Genomic DNA, 13277 nt, shown 5'->3' on the forward strand with positions numbered 1-13277 from the left:
CCTCATTGCTTTTGCCCTTCACCCTCCGCGCTCTCTTCTCCACGCAGCAATCCGAGTGATGTCTCATCTCACTCAGAAGCAAATCCAATGTCCTTCCCATGGTCAAGGCTCTGCCCGTCTCCCCTTGCCAACCCTCTGGCCACATCAACACTGCTCCCCCTCCCTCATGCTGCTCCAGTCACATGGACCTCCATGCTTTCCACAAATGTGCCAAGCACACCACCGGGCCTTTGCATTAGCTGTTCTCTCTTTGTGGAGCACCCTTTTCCGAGATATCTGCAGGGCTCACACCCTCACTTCCTTCAGACGCCTCTGTTCAAATGTCATCTTATCGGAGGATTTCCTGACTGCCTTATCACTCTTTATCCTCTCTCCTGCTTTATTTTTTCTGGCACTTAATGCCCCTGACATGTATTTATTGCCTGTCTTCCTGCACTGGCTATGATGCAAGTTATATGAGGGGAGGGAACTTGACATTTTTGTTCTTTGCCATAACTTCAGCCCCTAAAACAAGGTCAGATGGTTAGCATAAGATGCTCAATAAATATTTGTTAAATGAATTTTAAGTCTACCACACACACCTTTAGGGGACTTCAGTTTGCAGACTATTCAGGCACATACATCATGGGCCCATTCATTCATTCAATGCACACTGTAAGCCTTTGTGCTCCAGAAGCCCCCCTAAAAACCAGAGCACCAGAGAAACAGAGCACCGTCCTCGTGCCTCAGGGAAAGGGCTTTGGTAGAGAGCTGGGAGCTGGTCCTAAGGATGTCTCAGGGATGCCACAGTAGGCCCCGTCGATGCTCTGAGGTCCCTGCAACCCTGGCATGCGCAGGCACCAGGGAAAGGAGGGAGGGTGGGTTTTGGGGGTGGCTGAGATTTGAAGTCCCCACATTCCCTGGCCTCAAAGAGCCGCCTTGTTCCCAGGGCTTTCATGATGGTGCCCCTGGCCCAGCCACCCCCAGGAGCCATGAGCCACTCCCCTCTCAAGGCCGCTATTGACATGGCCGACGCCACCAGGCTGGGCAGCGAGGCTGGCGGCTCCCTGCAAAGCAAGTTCCACACATTCTTCTGGGTTTCAGTCAGCCAGCTCTGGGCGCTGGGGTAGCCAGCAAGCCCCAGCCAGGCCCTGGGAGCGGGAAGGGGCAGCAGGTCCAAAGAAGTCAAGGCTCAGGTTGAGGCAACATTCCAGCAGGACCAGGACCCTGAGCCCAACCTCCCCCTTCCTGGCAGAAGCAAGATAGGGGGGAAGGCCAGCGTGGGCCCTAGGAGGAGGGTGCAGTAGGCTCACAGGGTCTTTGGGAAGCTGCTGGGGTGAGGGGTCACATTTGTCCCCTCCTCCTCCAGCCTGACCCCTCACAGCTGGGATGGGCTGAGGAGGAGGGCAACAGGCCAGGGCTGGGAGTCCTTCCCTCATACCCTAAATGGTTCGAGGGTCCAGAACCCAAGTGTCTGGCTTCCAAGTGGCCACTGAATCATCATTCCAGATCTTTCCACATTTTGGGTAGCCCCTCCCAACCTCCCTTCTGAGACTCATGCCCCAAGGCCAGACAGCCCTGAAGCCTCTGCAGACTCACCCTAGCCTTGAGCCCCCAGGGGAGCCCAGTGAGGGCTGCACGCAGGGCAGCTAGCCATTTTCCCCTCGCTTTCCACACAGGGTAGGGTAGGGCCTGGCCTGGCCTACTCTCATTAAAAACCCTGGATTAATTCAACTGTCTATAGGGTCTCAGGGAATACTTAATGAGGAAATTAAATAGTTAACAAGCCTACAAAGGAACATTTAATCCCACAAATGACTGCCCTAGAGTGTAGTCTTTCTAGGTTCCCGCCCAGGCAGGCCCTGTGGACCAAGCAGCACACTCATCCCCAGCCAGATCCGCTACTCTTGCCTGAGGCAGCCCCTGCATTACCTAGGACCTGAGCTCTCACTTTCATCAACCTGAGTGACAACAGTTTCATCAACATCTACTGCCTGCCTGCTGCAAGCAAGTGGGAAAGCAGGTAGAGCGGCGAGGGGAGCACGCTTCATCTGGCTTCAAAGCCTGGCTCGTGGCACCACCAGGCACGAGTGGGAGTCCCTGAGCACTTACTACCTGCCGACACTAAATATCAAGGGTCGGTGAACAAAAACACAGGTCTTGCTCTCATGAGGCTTAAATGGGGGGGGGGGGAGAGGAGGAGATTGAGAAACAGGTACACAAATACATGTCAGATGGTGACAAGAAAAAAATAAAGCAACAAATGTCAGGCAGAATAGCAGAGTAGCTGGGGACCTGAAGGAAGTAAGGTGGAGGGTCACACAGAACTTTGCAGGACAAGCATTTTAAGCAGAAGGAACAGCAGATGCAAAGGCTCCAAGGTAGGCGTGTGTTCAGTATGTTCAAGAAACAAAGAACACTGTACCTGGACTGAGCAAATGAGGGGAAAGTGGGCAGGAGGAGAAATTTGAGCAGTAGAGGGGCCACCTTAAGTCAGGGGCTTGGGTCTGACTGTGAGCAGCGTGGAGAGTGCAGAGAGACTGTGAGCAGGGGAAATATACAAGGGTCTGTTGAGAAACTCGGTGCGCAGCAGACAGGGGGCACTTGATTAATGTGAACTATCCACATTACAGGTCATCATCTGGCCTGGTACCCCAAGATCTCCCTCCCTACCACTCCAAGCCCTGAACCTAGTCAACTTCTGCCACCTTCCTCCCACCTATCTCCTGGGCCGGGCATCGGACCCACAGATCCCAACTTGCCTGTACTCAGCCTGAGAACAGGCCTAGGCCAAGCCTGGTGGGGCCAAGACTCCCAACACACAGGGAGCTTGGCCTAGGGCTTGGGGGGAAGGGGTCCACCTCTGTTCCTTCCAGCTTCCCCCTCCCACTATGGACTGACCTGCAGCCTTCTCTATGGAAATCTCCAGGGCGTACCCCCCCACCCCAGCAGCAGGGCTGGAACAAGAGGGTAGTGGGGGTTGCGTGGGGCAGCCAGTTATGTCAAGTAGAAGGCTGAGGGAAGGAGAGGTTCCTCCATTTCCGGCCAGCCCACAGCCTCCCTAGTGAGGAAGCCCAGTTGAGGCAGGAAACAGGTATCTCAGTGACTTCCCTCCTCAGCTCTGGAAAACACTGTAATCACCGTGGCCTCCTCAAGACTCCTGCCTCCTGGCAGGGCGGGCCCCAAGAAAGGAAGGGCTAAGGCCCCAGCAGGAAGAAATGGGGTCAGAAAGCCAAGGCAGGCCCTGAGTCACCCAGACTGGCCCCCTGCCCCAGCAAGCCTCCCCACCTCCACTGAAATTATCCCCACACTTAATCACAGACCACTATTTCCTCTGTCTCCTGCCCCTATGGAAGTCTTGAACTCCCTGGGGACCATCTTATCCTCCTCTTGTACCCTACCCTCACCCACTCACTACTGGCTCATGGATGTGAACTGAAGGGCAGAAGAGAGAGCGGGCAGCAGGCAAGGAGGAGCCCAAGGCTTGCTGGGGCACTGGCTAGGAACCTGATTGTCATTTAAAACTTACCCCTATTTGATAGATTTGAAAACTAAGGCTGAGAGAGAGGAACTTGCCCCAGATCCCAGAGCTGAAAAATGGCAGAGCTGAGATTCAAACTTGGGTCTGTGAGCCTCCAGAGGCCAAGCTCTTTCCAGGCCTCCACCATTAGCCTGGGGTGGGACAGTGAAGGCCTTGATGTGGTTGCTGAGAAGGCTCTATAATCTCACAGGATGGGAGCTGCCTATTTGCTGAACTCCGTTCTGGGAAAGCACAGACAGGGCCTGATCTGGCTCACCCATAAACTTAATAGCCCCGGGCACTCTGGCACACAGTAGGTGCTTAGCAAATATCTGCCCAATGAGAATGAATGAACTGTGAACTCCTGCTGACTGTCATGGGATGCTGCACAACGAAGATATGTTGAATGAACGAGTGAATGAGATGACTGGCTGCCATCCGGGAATTTCTGTGCAAATTTCTCCTGCACGCCGCAAACACCTCCCTCCGTCCACTCCCCACTCCTGCCACTGTAGAACCCAGGCATCCAAGATCCCCTCATCAGTGCACAAAGCTGGGGGAGGGTCAGAAAAGACAGGCAGCCCATGTGCTAGGTTGGTGCCTACCTTTTGGAAAAGTGAACATCAGTGTCAGAAGCTGTAAGTTCAGATCAAGACTGGGGGGCGACTGGATGGGCCCTGTCATATATGTTGGGGTAGGAGGCTGAGAAAGAGGGTTAAGAAAGCTGCCCAAATGCGGGGGGCAAGTAGGGGAGGTACTGATGGGTGGGGCATTAAGGGGTCAGGTCTGGGCTGGGGGTTAACAAGTGACTCAGGAGGGCAGAGGTGAGAGGGAGCTGGCAAGGCAAGGAGAGGGAGTCAGTCACTAGGTAAACACTGGCCGGCTGAGAAAAATCTCTCTCTTGGCTCTGAGAACATGGAGGCAGGGGCAGGGACTGCCTCGGACCACCTCAGAAAGGGTGGGGATGGTTCTGTGGTTCCCCACTGCAGGCCCAGCTCCCCAGATGTGCCCCCACCCACATCTGCCACCAGCTCCCTGCCCACTGACCCCGCCCCACCCTCCTGGGGTTCACTCAGGTCCTCAGTGCCTCTCCTGGCCAAGTATTCTTTTCCTCTGCAGGGGCCCATGCAAGCTCAGAGCAGGGGGCCAGGCTGTAGGGGCAAGCCTCCCCTGCACCTTGAAGACCTGGAAAGAGGAAAGCTGAGGAGGCAGATCCATGGAACATCCACCACATAGCAGGCCTAGCACCAGGCACTTTCCTGAGCATTCCATCCAGTCCTACCAAACACCCTTCAGCTATGCACTTGGAGGCCACGCATTTTAAGTTCCATTTATGCATGTGGGCTGGTCTCAGAGAACTTAACTAGCTTGCCCCAGGTCACACGCTACTCAGTGAAGAGCAGGGATTGATTCAAGAGTCCTGGGCTACAGGAATCCGGGGCTGGCGGTGTTCACACAACTCTCAGTTGTGTCCTGAACGGCCCTTTACTTATGCCTGCCTGGTTACTAGCTCCCCAGGGGAAGAGACGCTGGTCAAGTTCCAGTGAAGGCTGATGGGGTCTCCATCACCACTGACTGCCCCTTTTCCAAGTTGGCACAGAAAGGGGTGCCCTCCCTCGCCCAGCCAAGTTCCCAACCTGCTCAAAAGTTTCTCACCCTAGTCTCCAAGAATGGCAGGCCGAGCCAAGCCTAGCGCGACTCAGAAACTCGGCAACGTGGCCGGGAGACCCGCAGGCTTCCACGCGGGCCGGCCCCGCCCCCGGCCCCACGCAGGGTTCCCTGAGCGCCCCTCAGGACAGCCCCACGACGGAGGGTGGCGCCAGCCTGTGTCGACCCTGGGGTCCCTGACCAGCGCCACCGTTCCCAACCAGAGCCCCAACCGCGCAGCTTCAGCGCCCCCGCCAAGTTGGCGGGCGTGGCGAGTAGGGCCCGGGCGCCCCCGGTCCCTCCACCCCGCACACTTACCATGAGCAGCTGCCAGTGCAGCAGCACCGTCAGCAGCAGCGTGCCCGCTGCCCGCCGCCCCATGGCCTGGCCCGCTCCGCTCACTCGCAAGCTCGGCGCCCGCCTGCCCGCCCGCAGCCACCCGCTCGCGAGCCTGTGGAGTCTTCGGAACGGCTCGGCCCGCTCCCGCCACCCCCCACCCCGCCCGTCGCCAGCCCCGCCCCACCCAGCTCTGCCCCGCCCCCTCCTGCCCCGCCCCCGGGCGCAGGGCCCCGCCCCGGGACCGCCCCGCCGGGGCGCCAGGCCCCGCCCCCCGGGCGCCGCTGTCCCGAATCCGCACGGCAGCCAACTGGGCCTTTGTCTGGGCCCCCAGCCCCCTCCGCGCGGGACACGGCCCAGGCCGGCTCCCCACCAAACCCGGCCTGGAATATGGAGTAGGACGGGGGCCAGGGCCCTGACTCCTTGCGCACGCCGCTCCTGCAAGCCCCTATCGGCTGCTAGATCCCTGAAACCACTTCACAACCCTTCACACTCCACAAACTGAGCCCCCCCACGGGCAACCCTCGAGGACCTTCCAGAATTCCACGCTCTCACACACGCACCTTTCACACATGCACCTGAGCACATGCGCACGCAGTCACGCCACGTTTGGCTCACAGGACACTCTCACACTCACAACTTTCACACACTAACACTTTCACCAGCTACCTGTGAACACTCAGCACATTTTCACACTCTTGCACCCAACTTTCATACACTAATAGTCTTCACAGACTCAAAAGAACACTTTATCTCGTTAAAACTTTCACTTCTACAGGTGTCACAGCAGACACATCTTACACACTCAGCTGCTCACATTCATATTCCCATTTTTTACGCAGACTCACATATGTGAACCCCAAGACACAAAGCATAAGGACATGTCTTCACACACAAATTCCTCACAGGCACTTACAGTTCACACACAGGCCAACAATGTTCTCATGTGCACATTGGCCTTTGTTACATTTTCTCACACACTGACCTCAGCGACTTCCAGTAGGCGCTCAATACTGAACTGCCCCCGACGCATGCCACTTTCCACATAAATCACTCACAGGCCGACTCTGATTCTCATGAATCACAGCCACAGTGCCAGAGGCACACCAACTCACACATCCAGGCCCAGGCCCAGACAGACCTGCCAAAGCCCCAGTCACAGATGCTTGGGCGGTAAATCACAGTCCCTGACGATCCACATCCGACACAGGCCCACAGACAGCACATGTGGCCATGCCACCAGGCCTTCCCACCACCCACGCTCAGGACTCCTCTCCGCCGGAAAATTTCCAGGGCAGCCCAGGCTGATGGGTGGAGAGAAAACTGGTGTGTGTGTGTGTGGGGGGGGGGGGGTGTGGCTTAGAGGAAAACCTTTTGAGTAATGATAGAGGGAGGAGAGTAAAAACTGAAGTTTCCATTGTTTCCTCGAGAGTTGCTAGGTTCCAGAGACTCACGGCTGGGTTTGCAGCCAGGAGTGAGGTGAGCTGTGGACAGAAGGAAATGCCCCGTTAATTGGGTGGCACCAGGCCTGGCTCCGGAAGGTGTGTTCCCTGTGATAGTGGCCTGCCATCTCCCATGCACTCCGGGGCCTCCTACCCAGGCACCTGGGGGGTGAATGCTGGTACCCTGACCCCCACGACAGGTAGATGCCCCATCTCCAAAGGACGGGGTTCTCCACCCTGTGGGGCATATTTCTGGGGGACCAGCTCAGAGCTGTACAGGGCAGAAATGACATCCACAGTGGTTCGGCCAGCTCCCTGGGTCTCCCCACCCCCAGATGCCAGGCACAACACTGAATAAGGTCTGTTTTGGATCCAGTCAAGGAGATTGGGGTGGACAGCAGAGGGACACCAGATCTTTGCCCTTGGCAAACCCCTAATCTGATGGAGGAAAGGGGGAGGATAGCATCCCTATTTTCATGTTCTTTTCAGTTAGATGGAGAATCCGCATCCATCACTGTGCTATGCAAACTTGGGCAAATTATTCAACCTCTCGATGCATCTCGGTCTCATCGTCTAGAAAGGGAGAATAATGCTAAGACCTCCCTCACAGTGTCATTATGAGGATTAAAATGAATTAATGTCTTTTCAGAGAGGGGGGTGGGTGGAGGTGGAAGAAAGTATAAGGGGAATAAATGTTAATGGAAAAAATACAGTAAAAAGTAAATGATGAAAAAATAAAAATGAATTAATATATTATTTTTAAAAAGAAGAGTTTCAGGCATATCACAATCACTAAGTAAGTGGCAGTAGCTCTTTCTCTTATTACTGTTTCTGGGTGAGCTCCATGTCTGAAGAGGGAGACACAACTCTGCCCTTGGGGCAGGGGGGCTCTAGTGTGCTGGAGGAGCAGCCTCTGCACCAGTGTGTTGCTCCCAACCTGAAGGCCAGATGCAACTCCCACCCCAGGGATCTCCAGTCTGAACAAGGCCTACAGCCTTGTGCTGGAGCACTCCCTATCTGATGAGGAAGGTTACAAAATTCCACTCACTTCGGAGTTGGCGGCTGGCCAGCTCTCGTGGCCTGGCTTTTCCAAGGCCTTGCCTGCCTGTGGAGGTCAGCGTCCATGACAAATCGCATTTTGTGAGCTGCCTCAGTGTCTGTTCCTTACCTCGGGCCCTTTAAGTCCCAGAACTTTGGCTTCTTGGATGATTTGCTCATGAGCAAAGGGAAAAGGGGAACAAGTAACCCTTTGTAGAAGTTTGGTCAAGACGAAACCCAAGCTATAAGTCTTGCTTCTGAAAGGAGGTTGGGGAAGTGATGGTAGAGCTGGCTGGAGTCGGGAAGGAGCTGGGCTGACACAGAGAGCAGGAAAATATGGCCTGTCTAGAAAGTCTTCCAGAGTAACTCCACCCACCCTGAGAATTGGTCATCCACCTATTTATTCTGCATCCTCTCTCCCCACTAAGGGATCTGGCCAGCTCTGTTTTATTTTGCAGCCCTTGATATCTTTAGTAAATGTTCTCAAGTTGCTTTGTTTAGGGCCTGGCTATCTCCTCATTTGGCTTCGAAGGGGAGCAGAGGCAGGGCCTTCTGGGCTTTGCTGAGCCTGAGAGGCGCCTATAATTGCATCCTATGTACTCATAACTCCCAGTGCTCGGCACACTCTTTAGGAAAGGAAAACTCGTCTTGCACAGGGCTGCTCAGATAAGGAGAGGCTGCAAGAGTTTTTATAGGCAAGAGGAGCCAAACACCCTGGCTTCTGAGAAACAGGAGATGACCTTCTGGAACCGGTAGTCAGAGTCTGTGAGTCACTGCTCCAAAATCGACAGGACTCAACTTCTCCTGGCTTCCATTCCCACTCCAGTTCTTATCTCTGCCTCAGACCTTCTCACTCTTTTCACATTTCTTTATTCATTCGTTCGTTCATTCATTCATTCATTCATTCATTCAGGGCTGCAGTGGACAGCTGCCCAGATTGTTCACTGAACAAGGGTATGCCACCAAGTGAGCCCTGTTGTGGGGCTGTATCTGCCCAGAAGGGGTATCTTTTGCTAACACGAGCAAAGGCACTCTATAGAGTGCAGTGCCTATAGGCTAGCTGGGGCCCTGCATTCATTCAGTAATTAATAAAAGTAAACATCTACTCTGCACAAGGGTTCCAATGCCTGTGTGGACAAACAGGTATTAGCAGGGCAAAGATATGCTACTGGGTGAGAGTGTAGGACAGGAAATTGGTATGGAGAGGGAGTTGGGACGAGGGAAAGGAAACAAGGAAATGATGTGCAGAAGAGGAGGAAGGACATAGTTCTAAACAGGCAGTACAAGTTCCCTTGGACGGGGAGAGGACTCCGCAGGGCCTAACAAGATACAGCCTTGCCCGTTTCTCCGGCCACATCCCTTCCCGAGAGTGGTCTTTGTGCATGCTGTTTCTCTTCAGGTGCTTTTTTCACCCAACACCTGCCTGCCTTCACTCTACTCTCTTTTAGAATTGAGCTCAAACTTCACCATGCAGTCCTTCCCTGACCTCCCAGGCTAGATTATGTCCGCTGCTGCACTTCCCCCCATACCCCCAACCCCCACCACCCTATGCTTCTCTCTCATAACATTTTTGACCGTAGCAATGATTGGGAAGATCATTTACTATTAATAGGCATAATGAAGGTAGGGAGCGTGACCGTCTGGTTCCTGTCTTGTTGCCAACTATAGTCTCTGTGAAGGATACAATGCCTGGCATGGAGTTGGCGCTTGAATAATTTTACTTGAATGAAAGAACAAGTTGATTCAAGCATGTCATAAGGCATAAATGTCCCCCTTCTGGTTTATACGTGGAGCAAAGATAAACTCCCTTCCCCATTTGATCAACATTGAATCTCATTTGATCACTACCACAGTCCTGGAATTACAGACGAGTAAGTGTACTTTATTGCTTCCCTTTGCCAGACCAGGAAACTGAGGCCCAGGGGATGAAGTGGCCTGCCTGGTTCGCACGGTCAGTACGTGGTACAGCCAGGATTCATGCTCATGACTGTCTGACTCTAGAACCCATTCTGTCCCCCTCCCCGGGCTTGTTCTCCACTCTGCACAGGCAGAAGTGTGACTCTGCTGAGAATGGCCTTGGATTTGGCCCTCTAACCCGTCCTGATAGCTCCCCACCACCCCTCATCAACCACTTTCTTGCCGAGCTCCTGCCGTGGGTCCCAGGCTCAGGGCAGGGCTCCCACACCTTGCCTCATGCATCACCAGCTCTCTGAGATGCTCCTTGGAAAAGGGGTTCCCTGGTCAAGAAGTCTGGGGATTCTGTATTCTTTCCCACACTTTGGCTGTCTCAAGAGACACCAATGCAGGAAAGTTACTGAGCAGACCTCCAGTCTCCCGTTCAGCTCTGTCTCATGCAGCATTCCTCAACATATTCCAGATAGGAATCTCCCTTGTTTTCATGGAAACACCTGTTAACATCTCAAAAGACTGGTGTTTCTCATAACACACTTTGCACATACTGCCCCAGAGCCTAGCTCCTGAGCTGACCGTAAATGGTTTCTATAATTTGAATTTGTCACTCATGCTCCCCCCCACTGCTCCCCTCCAGCCAGGGTGCAATTCTTATGGACTCCACATACCCCTCACATTCCTGCCCACATGCCCCGGCTTCAGCCACAGGAGACTTCTGTGCAGGACCTGTAGCTGGAGTTCCATCAATGTTCATTCCCCCCCAACACTGTACATATGTGCATTTCACCTCACGTGATCCACGTATGCATACGATTTCATGTTTTGCTTTTCCTGCTTAACATTCTTTTTAAAAACGCAGCTCAATGTGTCAGTAAAGACCAGGGCTACTTTAAAATGGCTCTGTGGACCAGTGCCAGTCCCCAAACTGCTCAGTACCAGCATGAGACAAGATAAGAAGCTTGCTTAGAGTGGAAACCGACCGAATCAGTAAGCACTCTGTTTAGCTTAGCTGACATGTTTTTTCTTGCAACACTCAGTCCATTTTGGAAACAGCACATAGATTTACATTCTGGTACAAGCTCTTTATTGTAGATGCTAACCATTAGCAATTTGCCGGCCATCTACTTTGACTAGCGCTCATATTGAGTTTGCATACAGTATTTCTAATAATTATTTGCTGTGGTGTCTCATTGACATATCATCGTTCGTTAATCCTATCTCATTGTTGGCTATGCGGGCTGCTTCCAGGTCATTAGGATTAATACAGCATTGCTATGACTGCGTCTATTGCCATGTATGCGTCTGTGTATTTACTTTTGCAGGTCTTTTGGTTTTAAAGAACCACCAGTCTGAGGCCAGCGGGACCTTGGCAGGGTCACGAGTGGCAGAGGCAGGCCTTCCACCCAGACCTCCTGACTTCCGGCCCCTTGTTCCTTCCTCCAGCCTGCACTGCCCTTTCTACCGGGCAGGTTTTCCGTCCCTTTCATGCTTTTCTTTGCTAGGCTATAAACCTTCTGCAGTGTTCCCACGTGTTGTCTTCTGGAACTTGAGAGAAATCCTTTTGGAATGTCCTGTGCCTTCTCCCTCCAAGTTCCCGGCTTTGTTCAATTGTTCACGAGAAATTCCTGCCCTACTGGGAGGGGCCCAGAAAGCTGTGAAGAGCATTGGCCAAAAATGGTGATACCAACCCAGGCACAGCACACATCTGAGGCTCTTGCCCTTTCCTGAGATTTTAACTTGAAAGAGGGAAGTGTGAGTGCCATCGCGGGGGGAGGGTGTCCCCCACTCCTAATTTTATGTTTCTTTGTTTAGCAAGCAGGACCAGTCGTGTGTGGACAGAGAAGACAGTAAGGGATGAAATGGGCCTCAGGAATGGGGGAGGAGGCGGGATGGGCTAAGGCTTAGAGGGTAGGTTCAAGATAAGGAGAGGTTGGGGCGGAGTAAAGGGTTGGGAATAGGATGAGCATGTCTCTCAAACACGCACTTCGGTCATACGAAAACCTCCATTTATTTTCTAGGATCTTAGAAAAGCGATATCACATTATCTGTTTGAAAAAGGTCACATCAGATTCTTTTTTTAAAGATACAAAAATAATCCTAATATCATGCACCTATACCCAATGCTACCAAATGATGCAGGGCCCAGGGGGTTGGGCAATCGAGACGACAAGTGACCTTCGAGGAAATTTCTCCCTTTGCTTACTATTTCCTCTAAGAGCACATACCAGGTTAACACTCCCTGATTCAGAAGACGAGTGTTGGGGGCAGCCCAAACCCTGAGCTTAAATACTACCCTTGCTTTGTCTAATTTACTGCGCGTTTTAGAAGCCAAGATTTACCGCTCTTTCTCTTAAACTTCATTCAATAATTACTAAGGAAAAAAAAACAGTGATTTGGATAAAAAGGGCATTGGCTGAGCGTCAGGGCCTGGGTTGGATCCCAGCTCTGCTCCCTATCAGCTATAGGAACTTGACTGAGCACGTCACTTTCTCTCTCTGAGCCTCAGTTTCCCCCTCTGCAAAACGGGGGTACTTAACACTGAGCCTCACAGGGAGCTGAGGGCTGAGAGCCTGATTCAGGCCTTGGCAGCATGCCTGGCACACAGCATGGGTGCTTAATTAATGACGACATACTTCTGCAGGCGCGAAGGACTTTCCCCAGCCACCCTCAGCTGCGGGGACAGCTAGTCCGCTTCTGTACGCCAGATGGACAGCACAGCAGGCCCTGACATTGTTCTGCAGCCCACATGCTGCTTCCTGTTTACATGGACCATGCAGATACATGTCTTGAATAGTGGATACGGGGACTTTCTGTGGCCTCTGCATGGCCACGTGGAGCAGAAAGTCTTCTCTAACTATTTTCGCTGGACTTGGGCTGAGTGGCTGATGGAAGGGATTTGTGAGCAGTGAGTGTTTATCCTGAGAAGGTTGAGCCAAGCACAGATCCTGTCCCTTTATGGTACAACCTAATCCTCAACCAATGGTCAAACTTCATTTGAGCATGTACTATGTACTGGGCTCTGCAATGACATCTACCATTCATTGGGCACCCACAGTGTGCATTTGTGGGGCACCGACTACTTCCAAGATCTTGGGATCACAAAGACAATTATTATTATTGAGCACCTACTCTGCACAACCATTTTTTGAAGAATCCCTATTTTCTATGTACTGTAACCATCTTTATCACATCATTTATACATGATCTCTCTGTGCCTCAGTTTCCCCATCTGCACAATAGGGACCTTCCTTATTTAGGGACTGCCTTATTGTTTAAGGATAGTACCTTCCTTAAAGGACTGGTATGAGGATTAAATGAGTAATACATATAAAGCACTTAATGCCTGAGGTGTTGTTAAGAACCTAACAAATGGTGGCTGTCATCATTATATTAGTTATTGAAAT

The 13277-nt window shown here is 52.6% G+C and overlaps 1 protein-coding gene across 8 annotated transcripts in view; it reads right to left on the minus strand.

The window, feature by feature from the left end:
- Window positions 1-5621, minus strand: part of HSPG2 (heparan sulfate proteoglycan 2) — a 94618-nt gene extending 88997 nt beyond the window's left edge. For all 8 annotated transcript variants that reach the window (XM_053920249.2, XM_053920247.2, XM_053920245.2 and 5 more), the window contains exon 1: window positions 5465-5621. In XM_053920249.2, coding sequence (XP_053776224.1) covers window positions 5465-5527 — 63 coding nt within the window. In that variant the 5' untranslated portion in view covers window positions 5528-5621. The remainder of the gene's footprint in view (window positions 1-5464) is intronic.
- Window positions 5622-13277: the final 7656 nt, after the last annotated feature.

The sequence above is a fragment of the Desmodus rotundus genome, chromosome 3, assembly GCF_022682495.2.
Source record: "Desmodus rotundus isolate HL8 chromosome 3, HLdesRot8A.1, whole genome shotgun sequence".
Classification (NCBI taxonomy): domain Eukaryota; kingdom Metazoa; phylum Chordata; class Mammalia; order Chiroptera; family Phyllostomidae; genus Desmodus; species Desmodus rotundus.